This window comes from Argopecten irradians, chromosome 4 (assembly GCF_041381155.1).
Source record: "Argopecten irradians isolate NY chromosome 4, Ai_NY, whole genome shotgun sequence".
Lineage (NCBI taxonomy): Eukaryota > Metazoa > Mollusca > Bivalvia > Pectinida > Pectinidae > Argopecten > Argopecten irradians.
The window spans coordinates 2,932,389-2,960,372 of record NC_091137.1 but is presented as its reverse complement, the minus strand read 5'-3'; the positions used below and the strand labels follow the sequence as shown (position 1 = coordinate 2,960,372).

At 34.7% G+C, this 27,984-nt stretch overlaps 1 protein-coding gene across 4 annotated transcripts; it reads right to left on the bottom strand.

The window, feature by feature from the left end:
* Positions 1 to 57: 57 nt before the first annotated feature.
* LOC138320373 (glycerophosphocholine phosphodiesterase GPCPD1-like) lies at positions 58 to 27,445 on the bottom strand. 4 transcript variants are annotated; one of them, XM_069263293.1, is made up of 18 exons: positions 27,298 to 27,445; positions 25,600 to 25,801; positions 24,754 to 24,908; positions 24,263 to 24,319; positions 23,812 to 24,050; positions 18,833 to 18,943; positions 17,903 to 18,056; positions 17,235 to 17,370; positions 16,429 to 16,483; positions 14,361 to 14,453; positions 13,982 to 14,053; positions 11,102 to 11,138; positions 10,299 to 10,423; positions 8,474 to 8,604; positions 6,266 to 6,401; positions 5,713 to 5,873; positions 4,766 to 4,903; positions 58 to 2,111 (listed from the first exon to the last, which is right to left on the bottom strand). In XM_069263293.1, exons 2-17 carry the CDS (start codon positions 25,731 to 25,733, stop codon positions 4,816 to 4,818), a joined length of 1,884 nt encoding a protein of 627 aa, XP_069119394.1. In that variant the 5' UTR covers positions 25,734 to 25,801; positions 27,298 to 27,445; the 3' UTR covers positions 58 to 2,111; positions 4,766 to 4,815. The 4 variants fall into 4 exon arrangements, with proteins under 4 accessions (XP_069119394.1, XP_069119396.1, XP_069119395.1 ...); XM_069263295.1 differs by having other exon boundaries at positions 4,795 to 4,903; XM_069263294.1 differs by lacking the exon at positions 27,298 to 27,445 and adding an exon at positions 26,858 to 27,283.
* Positions 27,446 to 27,984: the final 539 nt, after the last annotated feature.

Sequence of the window (27,984 nt, the reverse complement as noted above, 5' to 3'; positions counted from 1 at the left end):
GTTTCAGCTTGATGTATCGGGTAGACACTTGAAACACATAAAAAAACAAATGCAATATTTCAACCAGGTGACAAATTTATATAAATATATTAAAAATCTACTTGGAAAGCAAACACTCTAAAACATGTTAATTAACATCCACTGAATGGTGGAAATAAAGACATACATACATCCACTTGCTTTTCAGTCTTTGATCTGAAAACTTTAAAATTCATGTAAACAATTTTTATCCTTCATACTGTCTTGTAACTCACAAACAAACCCTGGTACAATTTTGTATCTTAAATAATATAATTTGTATCTTAAATAATATATGTATCTATTCATATGTTTCACACAATAATGACACCAAGTTAAAACTAATTAGACAATTAAAAAAAGGTTTAAATTAATTTAATTTAGCATTTTCATGAGAATAAACAATAAGCTATCACGCTTAAACAATAAATAACATTTTAAACATTAGTATATATTGCTTTATCTACATGTTCATTTCTTGATAATTTACATATTTAAAACAATATAATGATGAGCAGTATACATGTATATTGTGTATGGTTATAGGCCGACTAGGGTATAATTCTCAATAATTAGGGAAATATATTTGATATATCTCGATCATCAATAGAGGCCATATTGTATATAAAAATCAGGTATAAAACAGTTTGTTTATAGCATTTGTATAGATAATATGTACATATTTCCATGGGGAGATTCCTTTCTGTATGTATATGTACATGTACATATTTCCATGGAAAGATTCCTTTCTGTATGTATATGTACATGTACATATTTCCATGGAGAGATTCCTTTCTGTATGTATATGTACATGTACATATTTCCATGGAGAGATTCCTTTCTGTATGTACATATTTCCATGGAGAGATTCCTTTCTGTATGTATATCACAGAAACTGATTATAAGCACCCATTCAATGGACTTAAACAACAAGGAAATAAAAAACACACATAATTATATACACATTAATGAATTACACATATCCGTATTTAAATGACAATAACGATAGTAAATAATTATAGAATACCCCACATCTCATCTTCACTGTATTATGGGTGGAAACAGTGATATGCATCGTCGGAGACCCATGCTTGCCCTGGTGAAAAGTAGCATAGTACAATTGACGGATCGCCAGCTGTCAATCAAACCACACGTGACTTTGCATTTTGTATTGTGTGTGCTACAATGTTTGCTCCGACATTGAAAAGAAACACGTGCGTTTGTGAGCATGAGGCGTGGCTATATTACACCTGGCGATCGGTCAATTACCTGTGGGTCTTGGACGATGATTGATAGATGAAGCATACTGGAATGACTATTGTTGTATCCCTCAGTAGGATTGGAGAGCAAATGCTGTTAAAACATATTTTTAAGGTAGTTACTGTAGACATGTTAGTGGGACACAAAAAAGTGTGTCCATACAGAGACAAAATATCACATAAGGATAGCTCCTGGAAATCCTTTGTGGGTAACCTTTGAAAACTACATGTTCGCAGAACAAATCTTCACAGTAAAATACCCGTAGCTGTTTGAAATGAAAACAATATGCTTATTGCTTAACATACATGGATTCACAACCAGTACACAATTTAAACAATTACAATATTCGAAACATGTATTGTGACCCCCAGGGAATTACAGAACAAAAGTTTGAAAGCTTTCTATGAAAGTTCCGGCCCCTGTATGAAATCAGAATATGAAGAGACGGACTAGAATACTAGGCAAGAATGTATGCTTGTCCTGAGAGGATATACATATTGACATCTACTGTGTGTTTATGGTCTATTTGACATCAGTCCATCTTGCCCCTGATTTCCACATCTTTCCATGTAATTGGATATCTCCTCTTTCCCAGCAGGTCAGCGGTTTCACTATTTTTAACCAGATTCACCAGGATTTTCAGTTTATCTGTAGTACTTGTAGATCACAGTTGTCTGGCAATGATAACACATACATACATGGTATATGTAAAGGACTTATTGTGACTGTAGGAGGATTTTAGAATCTCTGCATATATATCTTGTTAGCTCTCATTAAAATTACCTCTTTCTTTTGTTAAGAGTATATATGATCTTGGTCTGTGCAAGTCCATCCTGTCAAAAGAAAATTCATAATTATTTTCATAATCCTGTATAAGATATGAAATTATAGAACATATATTATACACGACTTTTATTGTACAATTGTATTTATCTATGCGAGAATAGTTCCAGATTTAGATAAAATTTTAATGAACATTCATTTGTATGAATTTAATCTATCAATATTGATATTGCATATCTCATATTTGATCTATCTTTTCATTCATGTATTGTACATGACTTGATGGCTTCCAATTAATACTCAATATAAGACAGAAAATTATGTGTCACTTAAATGTTTTAGCATGCAGTTAAAACCAATAACATATCAATATTTGCCCGTCTGTTTATATTGATCCTATACAACATGCCATACATGTAAATCAAAGAATATAACATAAAGAAGTACTACACTGTATCAATACCTCAGTCCAGAGAATATTTTTACATATCACAGAGTAATCTGCCCTTGTTGGTAGCTAGTTATTATTACATCATGTGTTTATGAGTATGACATCATCTTTTTTAAACATGATATGACAAATTTTCACTCACAAACCAATGAAACAACAACTGATGCCTACCTGTAAGGGTAGACAACTCTACATTATACAAAGGTGGAATATGCCTGGATCATTACCAATACTTTGTAAAAATTTACTACAAAATAATTCAAACATTAATTATCATGTTGTAGGGTTACCTAAATATGCATGAGCAGATTTGAAGCATAAAACAAAAAATAGCATGTTCTAATTAGAAAGCTCAAAACTTGAATTCTATAACTCAAATAAACAGTATCACAAAGCTGTTAAAGGCAAACACAAGCATCTGTCATGGTGATTAGAAGCCTAGTAAGGTCAAATAAATGTTCAAAAACTGTAATGTATTTTATACATAATACTAATGTATGCACAGTATGCCAACAGTGGAATCTGAGAGTAAAAAGTGGTAAATGTATATAGCAGTACATGACCATAGTAGAAATAAATGTCATTTTAATTTCTAAATATGTGTATTTTATCTCAGCATGCAATCTCTCAATTATAACTGAGATATAAATAAAGTATATTATCGATATGACATTAGTAAGTTTATAAGCTTATGCAGTATCTGTAAAAAGAAATGATTTAAAGCAGAAAATGGCATAAAACTTTGAAAATGCTGCACTAAAAAGAAAATATGAGAGAAGCGTTGTTGGAATACATGTTAAAACAGCTCCTGTGATTGTTACCAGTGTAAAGTACATGATATGTATAACATATTATTAAAAATAAGAACATAATCTATATCAATTAAATCTACAAACTAGGATTTCAGAGCCAAGGGTCACTGACTCTTGAGATTTTAATCCTTCTGGATGTCCTGTTAGATATTTTGATAAACCATAGTCTATACATACAAGTAATCACAGTGTTTTAATCTTAATTACAATTAATTTCACTACTTTTATCAGCAACTTGTTACATGAAACTACTTGTCAGATATCAATTGTTAACTGAATCTCAATATGATCCAATTATAAATTTGTTTAACTCATATAGAAGCAATTTTTAACTCTAAAACTGGTGCATGGTTCAAGTTATCATACATGCCCAAAGCATAAATTTTGACTGTCAGAGTTACTTCCCTTCCTTTCAGTTCCTTCTGATGCTGCTATAGCTATAGTAGCACACTATAAAAGTAGCCATAGTATTTCTATATTGCATATTAACAAAATTGTTTCAGCAAGTGTTTCTAGCAATGTACTTTGGAAATTCATGAAATATCAAAATCCAATGCGTCACTTTTAGGACAATCTAGGATACTATTTGATATTTGCTAGTCATAATTGATATTATCAATCGAGATGGCATTCTGCAGTATTTGGGTAATATTCGAATTCTTTGTCCACACACAACATACACATGCATAATGTTTTATTATATTCATATGTCAGGAAAGAAAGTATTGATGAATGTTAATTGTCTGGATTGACTTTGATTGTTCTTGATAGAGCTAAAGGCAAGAAACAAGCGATGTTCCTCCTCTCAAAGAAATCCTCCCGATGTTAATACTACAGCCACACAGCAGAATCAATACAAATAAAGATACACATCAAGTAGGACTGTTGTCATTGATCATGTACAACTGAGCGTTGTTTAAATTACAATACTATTTCAAGAGATTCTTTAGTAAAAATGTGGTTTTTCTTTTAAATAAAATCTTATTTCAAAATTTATTATGGTAAAAATAAGTTCACTATCTAAAATGAATATATCTAGGGAGAATTAGAACTTTTTGAACTTTTGAACATTTTAACAGAGTCAGTTTTCATGCAAACTATACATAATATACAGTATATAATATACAAAAATATTTGAAACAAATATTTGAAACAGACCAATTTATTTTGTAATTTTGTCAAAGGTTGAAGTGTCCAGCAATTATTGATTACATGACAAGAGTCCTGTTGGTTTTGTTAGGATTGTTAAACTCATACAGATACATGCAGCACATCTTGATCTGGTTAGCTCAGTTCACAGCACACCATTTACACATGCTTTTACCAAATAGAATCTAAATAAATAAATAAATAAATAAATAAAAATAAGTGAATATTAAAATAAATAAATAAAAATAAAATGATAATTGGTTGAAATTGAATGACTACAAAACAGGCTAACCAGATATAAACAGACTGTGGGATCTATACCCTGGTCTCAGTGATCCACAGCTACATTGGATGGGACACAGATATGGTCGAACTGTCCAGTTGTGACAGTTCGTACACATGTTCTGATGTCAACTCATGTACAATCCATCTGGAAAAGATCATCAACATTGGGTACAATCTCTAACACTAAAGTCGCCCTCTAATCACTCACTACACCCAAGTCTGGTGTCAGTTTATCAATCATTAAACTACATCACTCTAAAGCTGTTGTGATTGTCATCGCCTTTTGATTCATAAAATTAAACGTACATTAACTGCTTTGTAGACTGAACACATGAACATCCTAATATAAATACACTATCAATTTTGATGCTACTGTACATATTTACTTCCAAAACTATTTTTCTATCATAAAATGTTCTCCATATGAATGTTCAAACCAATAGGAACCCTATGTATAATGGTAAAATGATTTTGCTGAAAGGTAATACATTTAATAGTATAAAAAAACATTTGACAACTCCAAAAATTGGTTCAACTTATTATTTTCATCCGTTGAAGTCTTTGACCCCAAAGAAATTTGTTTAGTGTGATATTTTCATTTTTTTTTTAAACCTACCGGTATATAACATGAAGCTTTAGAAATTAAGCTTTCTGTGTCTTTGATGTGTGACTAGTTTTAATTAGACATAATGTAGTATGTATGGTATGTGGATTCTGGATATAATCTGTAAATAATGAACAGGCTACAGTTTAAATTATAGACAGACAGGACGTGTGTTTTGTCTGCCCTAAATAAATTGTTGACAAATAGTGTTAATTATATAATACTTAATACTAAGAATAAATTAACTTAAAACACAAAGATTAATAAAAACACTGTGAAGTTTGTATCGTAACCTCTCATACTTAATCACACTCACCTGTCATATATAACTCATCTTTAATCACACTCACCTGTCGTATATGATGCCGTCCACACCTTGTTCGCGTAGACTACTGATCGTATCGGTGTTGTTCGTATCGTCACCCCAACAAAACAGGACCAATCCCGCAGCCTTGGTTTCCTGGATGTTTTCTGGTCGTGTACGTAGTACCTCTGTACATACATCAATGCCCTGGTAATAGATAACAAAACACATCAAAGTCAGGACGATACACTTAGCTGAATTTCAACTTTTCACATGGCTTGATTACAAACATAAAACTATAAGACTTCATTTTTTCATTTCTAAGAATTTTGTTAAAATGTGTTTAAGTGATAGCCCAGAAGATCCATCTTACATACCTGTAATCAAGTTATCATATTTATTTATCAATACCATTACCAAAATAAAATTGCAAATCATCATTTATTCTGGGCCTTATCATATATTAGCTTAAACAACTGAGTAAAGCTTATCTCTAAAGAGACTGCTATATAAAGTTCAGACATTTTTTTGAAAGCTTTTTGTATTTTGATGATACAAATTGAACATGACGATACTCAGTGTGTAGTTTTGTTACTTACAAGTATACCAGCAAACTGAGCGAAGTGTATCGCCATTGGGATGCTTTGTTCACGGACGTCACTATACGGTGTGTAACACTTGGCTCCTCCATTAGTCAGGAACAGCACTGGGTAACGGTTCTGTTTTAACTGCAGGCTGAAACAGCATCAACATTAGATTTTAATATTTGATATAGTTTTTTGAGTATTCATATTGAATTAATGTTTGGGCTACATTTTTTTTATATGTAATGTTGCTTGATATTGAAATAAACCAAACAGCAATACAGAAACTCTGAATTGATAACATCAAATATAATTCTATATATCTCTTATATTGCTTTGCCTGCAGTACATGTAACCATCTATTTGACAAATTTAACAAGTGATCCCCTTGGCACCCATCAAAGAATGATCTATGAGGGACCTTTTCTCTGCTTTTCAAACTTTTTCAAACATACTACATATAAAATTTGAGACGGATCACTTCAGTACTTTCTGAGAAATAGCAACTATCAAAATCCAAGATGGCTGCCTGGCTGCAATCTTGTTGACCAATCGATCACAAAACGCAATATGCACAACAAGGGCGCTAGGGCAACCTATATATGAAATTTGAGACGGATAGCTTCTGTACTTAGAAATAGCATTAAAAAACTTTAATTATCAAAATCAAAGATGGCTGCCTGGTGGCCATCTTGCTCACCGATTGGCCCCAAAAGGCAATATACAAAACAAGGACTCTAGGGGAACCTACATAATTATGAAATTAAAGAAAGATACCTTCAGTACTTTCTGAGAAATAGCGATAACAAACTTTAATTATCAAAATCCAAGATGGCTGCCTGGGGGGCCATCTTGTTGACCAATTGGTTCCAAAAGACAATATGCACAACTAGGGCCTAAAGGAACCTACATATGAAATTGGAGACGGATCCCTTCACTACTATCAGAGAACAAAACCCAGTGCATGATGATTGGATCAGCACAGAGGTTATCCAAATGCAGAGAGTTGAATTTAAATATAAATGATTTTCATATTGAATCTGTACATTGTGCAAAACTTCTTGGAGTTTTTGTTGACCGTTGTCTTTCATGGAAAGACCATATTGACTATGTATCAAAGAAAGTCTCAAAAAAGATTGGTGTTCTGAAAAGGCTAAGGCCATTTATGTCAAATGATGTTCTGAAAAAAGTCTACCAAAGTATAGTTTTTCCACAATTCATATATTGCTCTGTTGTTTGGAGTGAGGCCAGTAACAAATCTTATATTCATAAATTGTGCAAGCTACAAAAAAGAGCAGCAAGAGTTTTACTAAATGTTAGAGATATTTTAACACCATCCAAAGTACTTTTTACTCAGTTGAAGTGGCTGCCAATAGAAAACTATTTTATTTTTTAGGAAAGCTGTTCTTGCTTACAAAATTTTACATGGGGATACTCCTAGTGTCTTCAGTAACATGTTTACCTATATTAAGGATGTTAGTATGAGAAATACAAGATCTTCAATTTCAAATAAGTTTTATATTCCTAATGCTAGAACAAGTTATTTTAAGCGTTCATTTGTTTACACTTGTTCCAATGTACTAAATGGATTGAACAATGATATTAGAAATGCCCCCAGTGTTGCTGTTTTTAAACAAAAATATTTAAAAGATGTATTTTCACAATTTTAGTTTTATACTTTCAACCAATATTTTTAGAAAGCAACCATATTTATATGTTGATATGAATGTATATGCCTTTTTAATTAAGGTATTGTCTGTATTAAACTGTTGTCTGTGATAACTGTATATATTGATGCAGGGCCATATTGTAAATTAGACTTGTCTAAATATGTAACCCTGGTTAAATAAAAGATTTTATTATTATTATTATTAGAAATAGTGATAACAAACTTAAACTATCAAAATCCAAGATGGCTGCCTGGCTGCCATCTTGTTGACCGATTGATCCCAAAACACAATATGCACAGCTATGGCCCTAGGGGAACCTGCATATAAAATTTGAGACAGATCGCTTCAGTACTTTCAGAGAAATAGCATCAACAAACTTTAACTTTCAAAATCCAAGATGGTTGCCTGGCAGACATCTTGCTCACCAATTGGTCCCAAAATGCAATATGCACAACTATGGCCCTAGGGAAACCTACATGTGAAATTTGAGACAGATCCCTTCAGTACTTTCTGAGAAATAGCGATAACAAGAATTGTTAACAGGGGTACTTACAGCATACAGATCTCTGGATCAAAGCTTGAGAAAATAATCCTTCGTCCACGAGCATATGCAAATGTGTTTCGAAGAATAATGTCCACATACTCGTTTCTGTCCCAGAAATTTTCCTCTTCCCAGTGTCCATCCTTATATAATAATCATAGTTTCAAAATATATTAAGTTTGCTATATTACATTGTATCACATACATAACATGAAACTCAAATTTCCTGCTATTCCATACATCGCTTCAGAACTTCCAATTACATTTCAACTACATTTACAGAAATGTATATGTATATGAAATGTACAAATTAAATATTATATATTATTGATTACCTGGTATATGATTAATCCAATAATATTAGATCTCGATATTGAGAATCTTCTGATGGGCAATACCAAGATCTAATTACCGACACCTATATGAGTCTTCGCAACTTCCGCCCTCAAACTTGGCCGTAAGTTTGAAGCTTAATTACGAAGTGAAAAACTTACCAGAATGTCAACAAGAGGCCCAAGGGCCTTAACGGTCATCTGATTACCTTGGCAATAATTATATAGGAAATTAATTAGATATCGTGTAATGGTAGCCATCTTCGATTTGGGATCAACCAGAGATGTAACAACACTTTGTCAGGACCATGTCAGGATCATTTCATGCAAGTTTCAGCCAAATCGCACTGGCAGATCTTGAGAAGAAGTTCAAAATGTGTTTTCAAGATGGCGGCTGTGGTGGCCATCTTGGATTTTAGATCAACCCGCAAAATAACAACACTTTGTCAGGACCATGTCAGGATCATTTCATGCAAGTTTTAACCAAATCGCACCGGTAGAACTTGGGAAGAAGTTCAAAATGTGTTTTCAAGATGGCAGCAGTGGTGGCCATCTTGGATTTCGGATCGACCCGAAAAATAAGAACACTTTGTCAGGATCATTTCAGGTAAGTTTCAGCTCAACTCCACTGGTCAAACTTGAGAAGAAGATTGAAATGCGAAAAATTTACGGACGGCACACGGCGCACGACGACGGACGAAGCATGATGGCTATAAATCATCCTGACCCTTCGGGTCAGATGACCTAAAAAACATGTATAGCGTGAATCAGTAGTTATCCATGAACACATCCTGGTATAAGAATAGGTATGACATAATATAAATCCACGGAATTATCACACATTTTAGAGCTGACCCATAGCAATCAGGTTCAGCATGGTAAATCTAGGTTAAATCCTATTCAAATTTTCATTACTTCCGGTTTATCAAGTTAATGCACAAAGTATCAAGTGAAAAGATAATATTAACAGTGGTAACCAAGGTTGTTTATATGCACGGAAACAAGTATTTTTTATCAGGTCTGATTAATTCTGGAAATATTTCAATAAATTAATGTATTTTAGTCGAAATACTGCAAGATATTTTGTAGATAACTATATTTTTACTTTCCGTCACCATTCTGTAATTTGTAACTTTGGCGACGGGGTAGACTTACAAATAGTGGTGGGGTAAAGAAATGTCTATATTCAGTCTAAAAGTGCAAAAGTGACGTTTTGTATTTTTGATTTAACATGATTTGGGAGAATTCTTTCAGGATGTGAAAGGTTAGTGTAAGCACAACTTGAAATTTTGAATTTATATCAAGCCTATTTCTGCGCCGTGTGAATCCAGCCTCAATTGTTAGAGGTTAGACACAACGTAATGTCTCGTCATGCTATACCTCTAACATTGTTGGAGTAGTATATGATAAACTTACAGTTTAATATATAGAAAGAAGATGAAGCAAACAAATTACTTTCCTGTACTTCATTTCTGTAGGTAAGAGAGCCTTTTCAGAGGACTTACCATAACAAGCTGAGGATATTTAATTTCCACATTGAAGCCTATTTTCTCCTCCACAAGCTGATAACATTCTTGCAGTGTTGGGAAAGGTTGGTGATGGAAATGGTCCAGATCCTCGCCATCAATATCTATAAATACAAATCATAAAATCATTTAACCTTATATGACACACCAACTATGGGTCATTACCTTATATAATTGATCATTAGGTCTACTTGTCATTATCTCTTTACTTATTCTACACAAAAAATCACAGAGTAAAACAAACAGGATCTCCACACAGACAAGCTGACACTCATCATTAGATAATTAATCATCAATTAACTGAAAGATGGATTTTTCCCATTGCACCAGAGAAAATGGCACATAAGACAGGTTTTATAAGTATAACGTCCCATAAACAGCCGAGGTCATATAAGGAGATGACAGGTTCAGGAAGTGAAGGAAAGTCAAGAGTATCCGGAGAAAAACCACCAATCAGTTGTCAGCAAGTGCCCAATAAGCCTTGTTGAGTATATGAACCACAAATATTCTGGAATAGTCTACCATCTGGTAATGGTGGCTGATAACTTCCTGTATTATCAATTATTTTTCATTTATTCTATATTTGCATATTACAGAGTTATCTGCCCTTGAAGGTAGGTATTGATTGTGAAGTCGTGTATTTGTTTACCTCATACTTTTCAGGGAAAAGTGATGCGAGTTGCACGTTGCACTCGTAGAAGAATGACGTCACAATGGATACCTATCCAAAAGGGAGATAACTCTAAAATATGCAAAGACAGAAGAATAGTCTTCACACTTACCGTGATCCTCATCACTGAGAGCTGTTTTATCAGCCAGCTGTAACAGACAGGAATATACATATTTCAATGTAGACAATATTTTCATTACAGGTGCTCTCAGCCGCCTGTCACTAGCATTGTGTGATCACTTGACTACAATTATTTTGGTGTGAATAATGTTAGTGCTTAACTCGGCAAAACAGACTTTAGCATGGAAAAAATTCAATGACGTAGATGGGGTGAGAGAAAAAATAGATATATTATCATGTACACAGACAAAGCCATTATGGTATAATAAAGATATAACTATTGGAGGAAAGGTAGTTTTTTATAAGTCCTGGTATGATAGAGGCGTAACAATAATTAATGATTTAGTAAAAGATCCCACTTCATGTTCTTTCTATACATATCATGAATTCATGCATGTGTATATCAATATAAATTTCCTTCAATTTCAGGGTATAATCTCATCTATCAAAAGACTTTTAACGAGACTTAATGTTGTAAATATGAACCATGGAATAGTGTATCCCTAATAATATCTTACTTTTTATGAAAAATTTAAATGGGACAAAAGATTTTTATAATATTATGGTTAAAAATAATATCATTTCAACTGGTAGAAGAAAATGGGACGATATATTTGAAGATATTGAACTAAATTGGGTCAACATATATAATAATCCTTTCAAGGTTACTAAAAACACAAAACTACAATGGTTTCAGTATAGGATAGTACAAAATATTTTAACAACGCGTTTTTATGTAAAGTAGGATTAGCCAATAATCCAATATGTAACTTGTGCAATCTTGAAAGAGAAACCATTGTCCATATTCTTTGGGAATGCAGAGAAACTCAGAGATTTTTGCAAAGCGTAGAGACATTCCTGGATGCACTCTATATCCCGTTTCAATACAATAAACAAAGCTTTCTTTTTGGTTTGTTTCTACAAAATAGATATCATACTATAAATAGAGAAGACAATGAAATTTTGATTATTATTAAGTATTACATATACAAAACCAGATGTTTGCATAAAATTTTAAGTCCACATGCTCTACTCAACTTAATTAAAGAACATTACATTTCTCAAAAACATATTGCCAATAGTAAAGGTGGAGGTGCTCAGCGGAAATGTGAAAATGAATGGAGAAAATGGGAAAAACTTACTGATTTAGCTGACTAGTTAACTATTTGTATGTTTCTTTATTTAATGTGACAATCTATGATAGTCATATCATGGCGATATATACATGTAACTACGTATCATGTACTATAACGCTTTTACCATGTACATAAATTAGTTATCCTTCATTGAGCTCCTGGAGTTTATAACACCACATAAATCTTGTTTTGATCTCTAGGCCTCTCTAGCTCTCTCTCTCTCTCTCTCTCTTTCTATCCCTCCCTCTTTCTCTCCTTCTCTAATATGAATCATACCCTTTTCCTTAGAGTGCTTGTGTAAGTACTTGCGGCGAGGGTGTGTATGTAGGCATGTGTGGCGTATGTGTGTCTATGTGGATGTGGGACTGAGGATCATGTTCGTAAATAGAAGCTGCTACTGCAGATGATGAAGATGATGAATGATGATGAACAATAATGATGTAGATGAATGAAGCTGATGCTTCAGACAATGATGATGGTGTATGAAACTGCAACTGTAAATGATGATGATGGTGATGATGATTATGATGAAGAATGGTAATGACAATGACTATTATGAATGTTGCTGCTGCTGCTGCTGCTGCTGATGATGATGATGATGATGATGATGATGATGATGATGATGATGAATGGTGATGATGAATGGTGATGATGATGATGATGATGATGATGATGATGATGATGATGATGATGATGATGATGATGATGATGATGATGGTGATGAATGAATGATGATGATGATGATGATGATGGTGATGAATGGTGATGATGATGATGATGATGATGATGATGATGATGATGATGAATGGTGATGATGATGATGATGATGATGAATGGTGATGATGATGATGATGATGATGAATGGTGATGATGATGATGATGGTGATGAATGGTGATGATGATGATGATAAATGGTGATGGTGATGATGATGATGATGATGATGGTGATGATGATGATGATGATGATGATGATGATGATGATGATGATGATGATGATGATGATGATGATGATGATGATGATGATGATGATGATGATGATGAATGAAGCTGATGCAGCAGATTATGATGATGATGGTGAATGAAACTGGTGTGGCAGATGATGATTGATGATAATCTTTTGTCTTGTATTTGTAAAAATGCTTTGGAAAAATAAAATAATTATAAAAAAAAAACAGACTTTACGCCGTTCACCAGACACCAGTGATTGAGTTGACATGCGCAGTTACTTTCTGTATAACTTCCTATGAACACATGTGTCTTGGTTACATAAGTTATGTCTGCTACCGGGTATTTATATGTGCGTGAAAAAATTGTTGTGACTGCTGTTGATGAATCAATATTTTTGATATATTTCGGTTTTATTGTTATAATTTTGCTACCTCCATTGACAATTTTGACAATTCCCTTGATTACATCGTTTTACAACACGGAAATAGAAGATCTATATATCAATACCAAGTAAAGAGATTGTCAGTAGATCTCTCTTAATTCGAACACTCAGATAACTCGAAGTTTTATATCGGTCCTTTAGATTTTCGTATTTACCACTGTATGTGAAAATATCCAAGGTCATGCAACCCCCACACAAATATAGTTAGTTCCACATACTACATGTAGGTATGTTTTATATATTATTTTCCTTGTTAACTACCATAACTATAGTGATGTTTTATTTCCTTTCTCTTTTAAGTTATTTCTCCATTATTTCAATGTAACATAATTTAACTATGATGTACCTTCATCGACTGTAACTCGGCGACACTTAGATCCTTGACCCCAATCTTAAGCAGCTGATGTTCCTTCTTTTTCTGAAATACCCATATAGATCCTGTTACCTCAGTCACTCACAACCATTCAGAAAAATGAATAACAAAATAGAACATAACAATAATGTCTTATTACTACAAATATTTACATTTATTTTATTTATAGAAAAGATATAAATACTGTAGTATATAAAATTGGTCTTTCTGATGTACAAGAATTTATAAAATGTTAAATAGCACAAATTAACATTTACGAGATTCATCAATATCTTTTCAACATGTAGTATTCAAACAATTTTTCAAACAAGAGTAACATTATAAGATCACTGAGTATCTTAAGAAAACCTACCTTTCTGTAGGTGATGCAGACATGGAAATCATGGAATACCACAGGAATTTTATCTCTACTGAGCATGACATCAAACTCTACATAGTCAGAACCCTGTTGTAAAATAAAGTCAAGAATGTTACTCGATAACCTGGAATACTTTCTTCATTCATATACACACTGTATCTGCTTAATCATCCAAATGGATGCTATTTTGACCCTAGATCTGAAGAATAATGAAGTGTACATATTATCTCACCCTAGATCTGAAGAATGATGAAGTGTACGTATTATTTCACCCTAGAACTGGTGAATGATAAAGTGGACATACCATTTCACCCTAGATCTGGGGAATGATGAAGTGTAATTATCATTTCACCCAAGAACTGGTGAATGATGAAGTGTACTTATCATTTCACCCAAGATCTTGGGAATGATGAAGTGTACATATCATTTCACCCTAGATCTGGGGAATGATGAAGTGTACATATCATTTCACCCTAGATCTGTGCAATGATGAAGTGTACTTATCATTTCACCCTAGATCTGGTGAATGATGAAGTGTATGTATCATTTCACCCTAGATCTTGGGAATGATGAAGTGTACATATCATTTCACCCCAGATCTGGGTAATGATAAAGTGTACATATCATTTCACCCTAGATCTGAGAATGATGAAGTGTACGTATCATTTCATCCTAGATCTGGGGTATGATGAAGTGTACGTATCATTTCACCCTAGATCTGGGGAATGTTGAAGTGTACTTATCATTTCATCCCAGAACTGGGGAATGATGAAGTGGACATATCATTTCACCCTAGATCTGATGAATGATTATGTGTACGTATCATTTCACCCTAAATCTGGGGATTGATGAAGTGTACTTATCATTTCACCCTAGATCTTGGTAATGATAAAGTGTACATATCATTTCACCCTAGATCTGAGAATGATGAAGTGTACGTATCATTTCATCCTAGATCTGGAAAGTGATGAAGTGTACATATCATTTCACCCTAGATCTGGGCAATGATGAAGTGTACTTATCATTTCACCCTAGATCTGGGGAATGATGAAGTGGACATATCATTTCACCCTTGATCTTGGGAAAGATGAAGTGTACTTATCATTTCACCCAAGAACTGGTGAATGATGAAGTGGACATATCATTTCACCCTAGACCTGGAGAATTATAAAGTGTACTTATAATTTCACCCTAGATCTGGGGAATGATGAAGTGTACTTATCATTTCACCCTAGATCTGGGCAATGATGAAGTGTACATATCATTTCACCCTAGATCTGGGGAATGATGAAGTGGACATATCATTTCACCCTAGATCTGGGGAATGATGAAGTGTACTTATCATTTCACCCTAGATCTTGGCAATGATGAAGTGTACATATCATTTCACCCTAGATCTGGGGAATGATGAAGTGGACATATCATTTCACCCTTGATCTGGGGAATGATGAAGTGTACTTATCATTTCACCCTAGATCTGGGGAATGATGAAGTGGACATATCATTTCACCCTAGATCTGGGGAATGATGAAGTGGACATATCATTTCACCCTAGATCTGGGGAATGATGAAGTGCACATATCATTTCACCCTAGATCTGGGGAATGATGATGTGTACGTATCATTTCACCCTAGATCTGGGGAATGATGAAGTGTACATATCATTTCACCCTATATCTGGGGAATGATGATGTGTACGTATCATTTCACCCTAGATCTGGGGAAAGATGAAGTGTACATATCATTTCACCCTATATCTGGGGAATGATGATGTGTACGTATCATTTCACCCTAGATCTGTGTAATGATGAAGTGTCCATATCATTTCACCCTAAATCTGGGGAATGATGAAGTGTCCATATCATTTCACCCTATATCTGAAGAATGATGAAGTGGACATATCATTTCACCCTAGATCTGAAGAATAATGAAGAGTTTCTATTATTTCACCCTAGATCTGGGCAATGATAAAGTATACATATCATTTCACCCTAAATCTGGGCAATGATGAAGTGTCCATATCATTTCACCCTATATCTGAAGAATGATGAAGTGTACTTACATGGCTACCAGCAGATTGTAAGGAAGCAATGGTATTTTCTCGAACAGCAGCTAGTCTGTAAGGAAGAAAGTAAAAACGTGATATCAACATGATATTAACATGAGGCCCATGTGCCTTAACGGTCATCTGATATTTGATACAAATTAGTTATGTCATTTACTAGCCAACTGATATCTTTTGTTCACAAAATCAGGAACATAGATCTAATAAGTGTACATACAAAGTTTCATTAAGCTTGGTGCATATTAATTCACATGATCGTATTTACAAATTTCAATAATTATTAGTGCATAGTGCAATAACTCCATAATTAAGTTAAGAGTCGAATCAAGCTGATTTTAGAACTCGTCCGAAATATTTCCAACATAAGTCTACATTCAAAGTTCAAATTAAGCTCGGTGCATATTTACTCAAGTTATCGTGTTCACAAGGTCCAATCATGATTGTTAGTGCAAATGGAAATAACTCTGTCAATTACAGTCGAATCAAGCTAATTTTCACACTAGTTCAAGATATATCCAATGTTAGTCTATATGCAAAGTTTCATTAAGGTCAGTGCATATTTACCTAAGTTATCATGTTCACAAGGTCCAATAATTATTAGTGCAAAGGGCAATAACTCTATAAATTATCGTTGAATCAAGCTGATTTTCGATCTCGTCCAAGATCTTTCCAATGTTAGTCTACCTACAAAGTTTCATTAAGCTCATTTCAGTATTTAAGGTACAATTCACTTAAAAAGATAAATTCTAAAAGCTATGGACAATAGCCTACATTATTGGCCTAAAGGACTGATAGATTCCTACTTTTTGTGTTTGTAGGAGCTGCCCAGACCACGATGTCCTACGTCAACACTCCTGCCATCCTTTCCCCAGTATTTCTGGTAGGATACATCCATTAACATCCTCAGATCTGTCACAGGCTTAGCCACAAAATAGGACACTAGGATAGCAAAAAAGGTCAACATTTTTCATAAACACATTATTTCTAATCATTTTTCTTTTTTTTTCTTTTATGAATATATTTCTAAAATTTTGATTCATAGTTCCACATTTTAAATATGCAAAAAATGCTGTCATTTCAGAAAAATGCTCTCTTTAGAGTAATTTGCATACATTGTACTGAACCTCTGGATCAAGTAAAATATGCACAACTTCCTGAACTATGTTTTGGCTTCTTATAAATTAGTTAATATCAGCTTACCAATAATTTCCTTCATGAAAGAAATTGATTTATATTTACTGTTAGGTAATATAAACACAATGTCAGATAGATATCTAAAGTTTTTTTCATTATTGAATTTTGAGTTCTACTTTTCTACAATTAGATGATTCTATAATGGATTTTGTACCCTCAAGTTTCATATAAAAGAATTCACACTTATTATTGGTTTTTCCATTCCTTTTTTAGTTTCTGGATCATAATGTATCCAAATGATTGTGTATATTGATGTCAGCTCTAGATCCAGCCTTACCCTGGAGTTTTCCGATCGGTTTATGTTTGAGGCCGAGGATTGGAATCATCTTTGATGATTTAGTTGTACTTGTATCCACGGGCAGGATGTGACAATAACCAACATGTTTAGCAAGTTTTCCTTCTTCATAGGCAAAAAAGTCAAGTTGGAAACCCTGCAGATTAGGACAGACAACAATGACATGGTCAATCAACAAAGATATGTAACACCATAGAATGCAATCTGTAAATGATAATATACTCAATCAAGAGATACATTCATTTCACCAACTGTAGTTGTTAACAGTATACTTATTTATGCGTCTGAAATATGGGAGCTAAATAAAGCCCTGGATGTAGAAAGTGTCCATCTAAAATTTTGTAAACAAATATTAAAGGTATGGAAATCTACCTATAATTATCTGATATACTGAGTAAGGACAGTTACCTCTAATTGTATGTAGAAAATTAAAATTGTTCAGATATTGGCTGAAATTAAAGCAAGCCGATAATTTGATATTGAAAACATGCTTTGATGACTGTGTGAGTGAGGATGATGTGTGGATAAGAAATGTAAAACAGGAGTTAGTAGTCCCAGGACTTAATTACATGTTTGAATCTTCATTGTCTTTTCATGTTGCATTCGGCTTGATATCGGTGTGGAATGTTAACTGTCTCAAAAGCAAGACACTCGCCAATGCAGCTGATATGGGCCATGCGTAAGGATGACAAAACAGTTACTCTAGTAAAGCAGTTGCCAAATGAGTAAAATGATAAAACATGTTGGCAAGTGCTTCTTACTACAGCAGTTGCCATGGCATTTACCACAAATGTGTGTATAACTACAGTGTAGTAAAGCAGTTGCCATGTCGGCTGATATGGGCCATCGTACATTATACTATCTATAAAATAAATGTTAAATACACATTTGCAGAATCAATGCATCACTTACTAAGTTTTCTGGATCTGCAGTCCTTGCTGTAAATATCAAGAAATCATCTTTGTAAAATATTTCTCCACTTCCAGTCTGTGGTCTCCTTTCACATAGTCCCTCCTTCAGGTTCTGTAAGATCAAGTGAACATATATGTAGTCTGCATTGGCTACGATTACTTACTATACAACAACTCAATCAGGAATTCCATGATTCTCTGGTTTATCTATATACTATACATGTGGAAATACATGAGCTTCATGCCCAAAAACCTTTGTCTGGAAAAATTTTCAACATGTGTAATTACGGTTTGTTTAAATTATTTCACGAAAAGCCTGAAATCACATTTACGTGAAAGTAACACTGGTTTCCACCTGCAAATCAGCAAGTGAAGTGCTACTAACAGACAATTCTAGAGTATCTGAGACATACATACAGTAGTGGCTAAGACATACATGTCTAGAGTATCTGAGACATACATACAGTAGTGGCTAAGACATACATGCCTAGAGTATCTGAGACATATATACAGTAGTGGCTAAGACATACATGTCTAGAGTATCTGAGACATATATACAGTAGTGGCTAAGACATACATGTCTAGAGTATCTGAGACATATATACAGTAGTGGCTAAGACATACATGTCTAGAGTATCTGTGACATACATACAGTAGTGGCTAAGACATACATGTCTAGAGTATCTGAGACATACATACAGTAGTGGCTAAGACATACATGTCTAGAGTATCTGAGACATACATACAGTAGTGGCTAAGACATACATGTCTAGAGTATCTGAGACATACATACAGTAGTGGCTAAGACATACATGTCTAGAGTATCTGAGACATACATACATTAGTTGCTAAGATATACATGTCTAGAGAATCTGAGACATACATACAGTAGTGGCTAAGACATACATGCCTAGAGTATCTGAGACATATATACAGTAGTGGCTAAGACATACATGTCTAGAGTATCTGAGACATATATACAGTAGTGGCTAAGACATACATGTCTAGAGAATCTGAGACATACATACCATAGTAGCAAAGACATACATGTCTAGAGTATCTGAGACCTATATACAGTAGTGGCTAAGACATACATGTCTAGAGTATCTGAGACATATATACAGTAGTGGCTAAGAGGATGTGTGTGCAATCAACTGCACATTGAAGGCTGTGTATTTTAAATATTTAGTACATCCCTGATTCAACTATAATGAGTGTTTTCTAATTTTGCAGCTGTAGTTACCATGGACACTGTACACTGTGAAGTCTGTACCACTGTATATAGTGTGTGTTGTCAGTACTTACAGCTACGGACACTGTACACTGTGAAGTCTGTACTACTGTATATAGTGTGTGTTGTCAGTACTTACAGCTACAGACACTGTACACTGTGAAGTCTGTACTACTGTATATAGTGTGTGTTGTCAGTACTTACAGCTACAGACACTGTACACTATGAAGTCTGTACTACTGTATATAGTGTGTGTCAGTACTTACAGCTACAGACAATGTACACTGTGAAGTCTGTACTACTGTATATAGTGTGTGTTGTCAGTACTTACAGCTATGGACACTGTACACTATGAAGTCTGTACTACTGTATATAGTGTGTGTTGTCAGTACTTACAGCTACAGACACTGTACACTGTGAAGTCTGTACTACTGTATATAGTGTGTGTTGTCAGTACTTACAGCTACAGACACTGTACACTGTGAAGTCTGTACTACTGTATATAGTGTGTGTTGTCAGTACTTACAGCTACGGACACTGTACACTGTGAAGTCTGTACTACTGTATATAGTGTGTGTTGTCAGTACTTACAGCTACAGACACTGTACACTGTGAAGTCTGTACTACTGTATATAGTGTGTGTTGTCAGTACTTACAGCTACAGACACTGTACACTGTGAAGTCTGTACTACTGTATATATGTGTGTGTTGTCAGTACTTACAGCTACGGACACTGTACACTGTGAAGTCTGTACTACTGTATATAGTGTGTGTTGTCAGTACTTACAGCTACAGACACTGTACACTGTGAAGTCTGTACTACTGTATATAGTGTGTGTTGTCAGTACTTACAGCTACAGACACTGTACACTGTGAAGTCTGTACTACTGTATATAGTGTGTGTTGTCAGTACTTACAGCTACAGACACTGTACACTGTGAAGTCTGTACTACTGTATATAGTGTGTGTTGTCAGTACTTACAGCTACAGACACTGTACACTGTGAAGTCTGTACTACTGTATATAGTGTGTGTTGTCAGTACTTACAGCTACAGACACTGTACACTGTGAAGTCTGTACTACTGTATATAGTGTGTGTTGTCAGTACTTACAGCTACAGACACTGTACACTGTGAAGTCTGTACTACTGTATATAGTGTGTGTTGTCAGTACTTACAGCTACGGACACTGTACACTGTGAAGTCTGTACTACTGTATATAGTGTGTGTTGTCAGTACTTACAGCTACAGACACTGTACACTGTGAAGTCTGTACTACTGTATATAGTGTGTGTTGTCAGTACTTACAGCTACAGACACTGTACACTATGAAGTCTGTACTACTGTATATAGTGTGTGTTGTCAGTACTATACAGCTACAGACAATGTACACTGTGAAGTCTGTACTACTGTATATAGTGTGTGTTGTCAGTACTTACAGCTACAGACACTGTACACTGTGAAGTCTGTACAACTGTATATAGTGTGTCAGTCTTACAGCTACAGACACTGTACACTGTGAAGTCTGTACTACTGTATATAGTGTGTGTTGTCAGTACTTACAGCTACAGACACTGTACACTGTGAAGTCTGTACTACTGTGTATAGTGTGTGTTGTCAGTACTTACAGCTACAGACACTGTACACTGTGAAGTCTGTACTACTGTATATAGTGTGTGTTGTCAGTACTTACAGCTACAGACACTGTACACTGTGAAGTCTGTACTACTGTATATAGTGTGTGTTGTCAGTACTTACAGCTACAGACACTGTACACTGTGAAGTCTGTACTACTGTATATAGTGTGTGTTGTCAGTACTTACAGCTATGGACACTGTACACTATGAAGTCTGTACTACTGTATATAGTGTGTGTTGTCAGTACTTACAGCTACGGACACTGTACACTGTGAAGTCTGTACTACTGTATATAGTGTGTGTTGTCAGTACTTACAGCTACAGACACTGTATACTGTGAAGTCTGTACTACTGTATATAGTGTGTGTCAGTCTTACAGCTACAGACACTGTACACTGTGAAGTCTGTACTACTGTATATAGTGTGTGTTGTCAGTACTTACAGCTACAGACACTGTACACTGTGAAGTCTGTACTACTGTATATAGTGTGTGTTGTCAGTACTTACAGCTACAGACACTGTACACTGTGAAGTCTGTACTACTGTGTATATAGTGTGTGTTGTCAGTACTTACAGCTACAGACACTGTATACTGTGAAGTCTGTACTACTGTATATAGTGTGTGTTGTCAGTCTTACAGCTACAGACACTGTACACTGTGAAGTCTGTACTACTGTATATAGTGTGTGTTGTCAGTACTTACAGCTACAGACACTGTACACTGTGAAGTCTGTACTACTGTATATAGTGTGTGTTGTCAGTACTTACAGCTACAGACACTGTACACTGTGAAGTCTGTACTACTGTATATAGTGTGTGTTGTCAGTACTTACAGCTACAGACACTGTACACTGTGAAGTCTGTACTACTGTATATAGTGTGTGTTGTCAGTACTTACAGCTACAGAAACTGTACACTGTGAAGTCTGTACTACTGTATATAGTGTGTGTTGTCAGTACTTACAGCTACAGACACTGTACACTGTGAAGTCTGTACTACTGTATATAGTGTGTGTTGTCAGTACTTACAGCTACAGACACTGTACACTGTGAAGTCTGTACTACTGTATATAGTGTGTGTTGTCAGTACTTACAGCTACAGACACTGTACACTGTGAAGTCTGTACTACTGTATATAGTGTGTGTTGTCAGTACTTACAGCTACAGACACTGTACACTGTGAAGTCTGTACTACTGTGAATAGTCTGTAGTACTACACTGTACTATATTGTATATAGTGTGTGTTGTCAGTACTTACAGCTACAGACACTGTACACTGTGAAGTCTGTACTACTGTATATAGTGTGTGTTGTCAGTACTTACAGCTATGGACACTGTACACTATGAAGTCTGTACTACTGTATATAGTGTGTGTTGTCAGTACTTACAGCTACAGACACTGTACACTGTGAAGTCTGTACTACTGTATATAGTGTGTGTTGTCAGTACTTACAGCTACAGACACTGTACACTGTGAAGTCTGTACTACTGTATATAGTGTGTGTTGTCAGTCTTACAGCTACAGACACTGTACACTGAGAAGTCTGTACTACTGTATATAGTGTGTGTTGTCAGTACTTACAGCTACAGACACTGTACACTGTGAAGTCTGTACTACTGTATATAGTGTGTGTTGTCAGTCTTACAGCTACGGCCACTGTACACTGTGAAGTCTGTACTACTGTATATAGTGTGTGTTGTCAGTCTTACAGCTACAGACACTGTACTCTGTGAAGTCTGTACTACTGTATATAGTGTGTGTTGTCAGTACTTACAGCTACAGACACTTACAGCTACAGACACTGTACACTGTGAAGTCTGTACTATTGTATATAGTGTGTGTTGTCAGTACTTACAGCTACGGACATTGTACACTGTGAAGTCTGTACTATTGTATATAGTGTGTGTTGTCAGTACTTACAGCTACAGACACTGTACACTGTGAAGTCTGTACTACTGTATATAGTGTGTGTTGTCAGTACTTACAGCTATGGACACTGTACACTATGAAGTCTTTACTATCGTATATAGTGTGTGTTGTCAGTACTTACAGCTACAGACACTGTACACTGTGAAGTCTGTACTACTGTATATAGTGTGTTGTCAGTACTTACAGCTACAGACACTGTACACTGTGAAGTGGTTGCTGTAGAGACTTCTTCCTTGTCACCTTGACGACCATTGCTTGTATCTTGGTTATCCTGATCATGTGGATACACTAATGGTGTACACCTTATAAGGTATGTCTGTTTCTGGTGCCATGAACTTAACATCTGTATTGGATTGTCTCTCAGCTCTATGTGGATCTCAGTTTCACTCACTAACCAGCCATTATTGATCACATTTTCTGGTTCTAAAGAAAACAAAACATTCAGCGAATACAGTTATATGAGTCTGTGTTTACATATGTAAGATACACTAGTACATGTACTACAAGTTTAATGAATTAGATTCTACTCTTATTTTGACTGATAAAGATGTCATAATTACACAAAATTCTAAACACATGTTAATTTACTATTAAAAATGATAACCAATTTCAATTACAATATTAATTTTGTTTACCATATTCTCCAAATACAGCTGTGCCTGTAGCAAATTTTCTGGACTCATTTGCAACATCTGAAACAAATAAAAAAAATCTAATTATATCTATATTGTCAAATTACTTGTTAAATAATGTTTATCAATTTTCAAGTTTTTGAGAAAAGAAATTGAAGATGAATGGGTCATATGAATGATTACTAGTAACACAAACCAGGGAGATTGAAATCGGTGATGAAAGAATGAGATGAATGATGTATAATATGTATTTTAAAATTATTATGTACAATGTGTTGTTTCTAAAAATAAAAAAGATACAAATTTTTTTTTCAAGTTCAGTAAAAAAATATTTTATTTCATAGATAATTTAAAGGAATAGATGGCCTATGAATATGAATTTTATTAACTTTTTTTCCATTTTCATATGAATTTTATGATTTTTATCAAAAGAAATACACAAAAATCTTATACATGTAATCCCACAAAGACTTTGTAATATTCATTTTTGTCACCTTTCAGAGATAATGTTCTTGGCTTGATATTTGCTTCCCATTGAATCACTTCCATAGGGTGTCCATTTCGACAGGCGTCTCCACCACGACATACCATGTACCTGTACAATATGTCTTCTTTCACATCCAAGGTCACACAGCAGCTCCAAAGGCCACTGGAACAGATTCATCCGTGTACATTATTGCATGTATTCATTTTGACAATCTCAGGAAATAAGACTGTGCACCACTATCAGACAGGCATAGACTCTTGGTGCTGTACATAAAGTCAGTGATCAATCATATTTAGTGGTCTGTTTTATCCATGATATTGTGTATTTCCAATGGATTATACAACTACTTGTTTTTTTGGTTGGTTTTTTTTTTTGCCAATGGAATGAATGGATTATACAACTGTTATATGTGACCATGCAGTTTCCATTCTATAAAATATGCAGTTATGGCACATGATGAAAGTATAAATCATTGATAAAGGTTTGGGCAGTTAAAATACATGACAATTTTTTAAAAGCAACCTTGAGCTCTTAACCAAACTATTATCCAATGTAAAACTAAAACTGTTGCCCAGAGAACATTTTGTCTACAGATGTACATAGACAGTTACCTGACTACAGCATACATCCCACCCCACATTGCAGCTCTCACCGAGTGGGTGGGGGGAAATTGCTTCATAGTATTCATAGTAAGAAATAATAAATATATATAATGTATACTTATTTTCAATGGAACATGTTTTAAATGTTGTTAAAATGGTGTCAAATACACTTGAAGACGAAGTTTTCCTTTTTTCCTTGATACAGATCATTGGAACCATTTAAGTACTGGCATGAGATTGCAAAAACTTACACATCTTCCTGTTTCAAAGGAATTGCATGGTGTGGATCCCACTGTCCAAGTGCCCCTGTGTTCCCGACAACACAAACAATCTGATTCTGCCCAGCCTCAATGGCTGCTTTCACTCTAAAGGTGACCTCTACCATCCTAACAGTTAAAAAATTTCAGCGCCCAACAATCCAGAGGAATCACATACGGTAGAAAACTGCTTGACCTATTACAAATGGAAATTTAAAGTAATAATTACATTAAGATCAACTGGCAAGCTTCATTGAAAGTCATTTTTATAGCCATCTTTGCAAAATGTATATTTGATTGAACCCGCGACTCCTGACTATATAACTGGGTCTCGGCTCTAATTAAGCTAAAGTGAAATCCCCCTATATGTACATGCAGACGGCGACTATATCAATAAGTACAATTAAGGTGCTTCCGGACACATTTTACTTCTAGTTTTAAAAAATTGAAAAGGAAGGAAAAATAAAACAAAACATATTTTTCAGCATTATTCTCAATATCTTTTGGGTTTATAAACTCAATGATAAACAAGAGGCCTAGAGGGTCTGTATCGATCACCTGGTTATTATATTGCCAAGTAATGTTCTGAATACAGGATCATTGATTCTTTTCTAAAGGAATTTAAAGATTTATCTATAATTTCCCCAACGGGACCCATTCTTTCTGCTCCAGGGTGTCAGAGCCAAAATTTAAACAAATTCTGCTTTCCTTCCATAGAAGATGTTCCTGGCCAAATTTGGTTATAATCTAAAGGATACAGAACTCTTATGAAGTCTATATATATAGTTGCGATTTAAAGGATTTACCTCTATTCCCCCTATTGGGCCCTGCCCCTCCTGCCCCCAGGGTAAGAGCCAAAATTTATACAAAATCTGTTCCTCTTCCCCAAATGAAGTTTCTGGCCAAATTTGGTAACATTCCATGCAGAACTCTATGACTAGTAGCGATTTAAAGGCTTTACCTTTATTTTACCTATAAGCCAAAAAAAATGTTTGTTTAAGGTTATATTGGCAAAAAAATAGGGTCGATCGGGAGGATTTTTTTTAGTGTTTTTCACTCTAAAATGATGCCCAGAACCGGAGTCTGAGATCAAACTCCTGACTTTTTAATATTTTTTCGTAGAAAATTATATTTGTATTTAACGTATTGTCGTTTCTTGTCGTTATTCAGTGCAAGGACGTATATGAGAAGGATAAGTCACACTGAGTTTTGGGCAAAGACAGCGCAGGCGCTTTTGTGTTTGTGCACTGACCGTGACGTTGGGCGACGACCGATTTCCTTTGATATCCGCCGCCGCAGCCTTTGATGTAGCATGGGGTGCGAGGGTTACCGTCTTACTTTCTGAAGCGTGCTGCCATTTCATGAGCGGTCGTATTTTTTTAACGATAGTTTAAGACATTTCTTCTAAATCTTCCGTCTTTAAAGCAAGTTATAAACGTTGTGAAATTTAATTTACTTTACATTGGCGTTTCGTTTGACTCGATAAGACAAGTATTTGTTGAGAAAAACGGTTTTTATTCCCGGTTCATAAGCGTCTCGCGTGGTGTTTAGTAGTGTAAAGAGACAGACACGAATCCTTCTCACTTATAAATCCTTGTTCAGTGTGACCCGAGCCATGTAATCCAGGTTTTTTTAACAGATTGGAAAATCCACAACGCATGAAATTTAGGACATCACCGGATGTTTACTCACCTTTTATCCTATTATCTCATAATTTGAAACTGCATGCATACAAACAAAAACAACGAGGAGCCTGCCCCTTTTCCAGTTCACTGGTGGAGTCACTAGTGATGACTGCCGACAAAAACCGGAAGGACTTACACACTGGAAAAATAAGGGGGCGCCTCAAAATCCTTTCAGAACGTAAAAGGCGTGGTCAAGTTTATTTACACAATTAGTTTTTAAATGCCGTCTTATCCTTAAAGATATATACATAAATATATATATATATATATATATATATATGTATATATGAACAGAATGGATAAATAAAAAATTCATATCATCAGTATTCCGACTTTGAAAAGGCATGTCAGTGTAAATTAACAATCCTATTTCTTGGATCGAATGCGCCCGAATAGGTCATCTCAAAATTATTCGTAATAGTTTAAGCATGTCTGTGACTACGATTTAGAAATCTGCTTCAAACGTGGGAAATCGTCGAAAATCAAAACATGAACCTGTCGATTCTATGATTTGGATTATTTTAACAATCTAAAAAATCATGGAGATGCTAGAAACTTGGGTGAATGATAAGCTTCATGAAATTGTAGGCATTTCTGACAAGCATATCACCCAGTATATGATAGGATTGGCGAAAAAAGCCGTCACAACAGAACAATTTGTGGAATCAATGAAAGACACCGGAGTTATTGAAAT

Bases quoted from the DNA above. Each gene is read 5' to 3' on its own strand.
- LOC138320373 (XM_069263293.1), bottom strand. From the start codon at position 25,733: ATGGTAGAGGTCACCTTTAGAGTGAAAGCAGCCATTGAGGCTGGGCAG. The intron at 5,874-6,265 runs GTAAGTAACAAA...ATCTATTACCAG, and splicing joins CTCAGTTTGCTGGTATACTT to GGCATTGATGTATGTACAGA. The intron at 4,904-5,712 runs GTGAGTGTGATT...GATCTTTTCCAG, and splicing joins GACGGCATCATATACGACAG to ATGGATTGTACATGAGTTGA.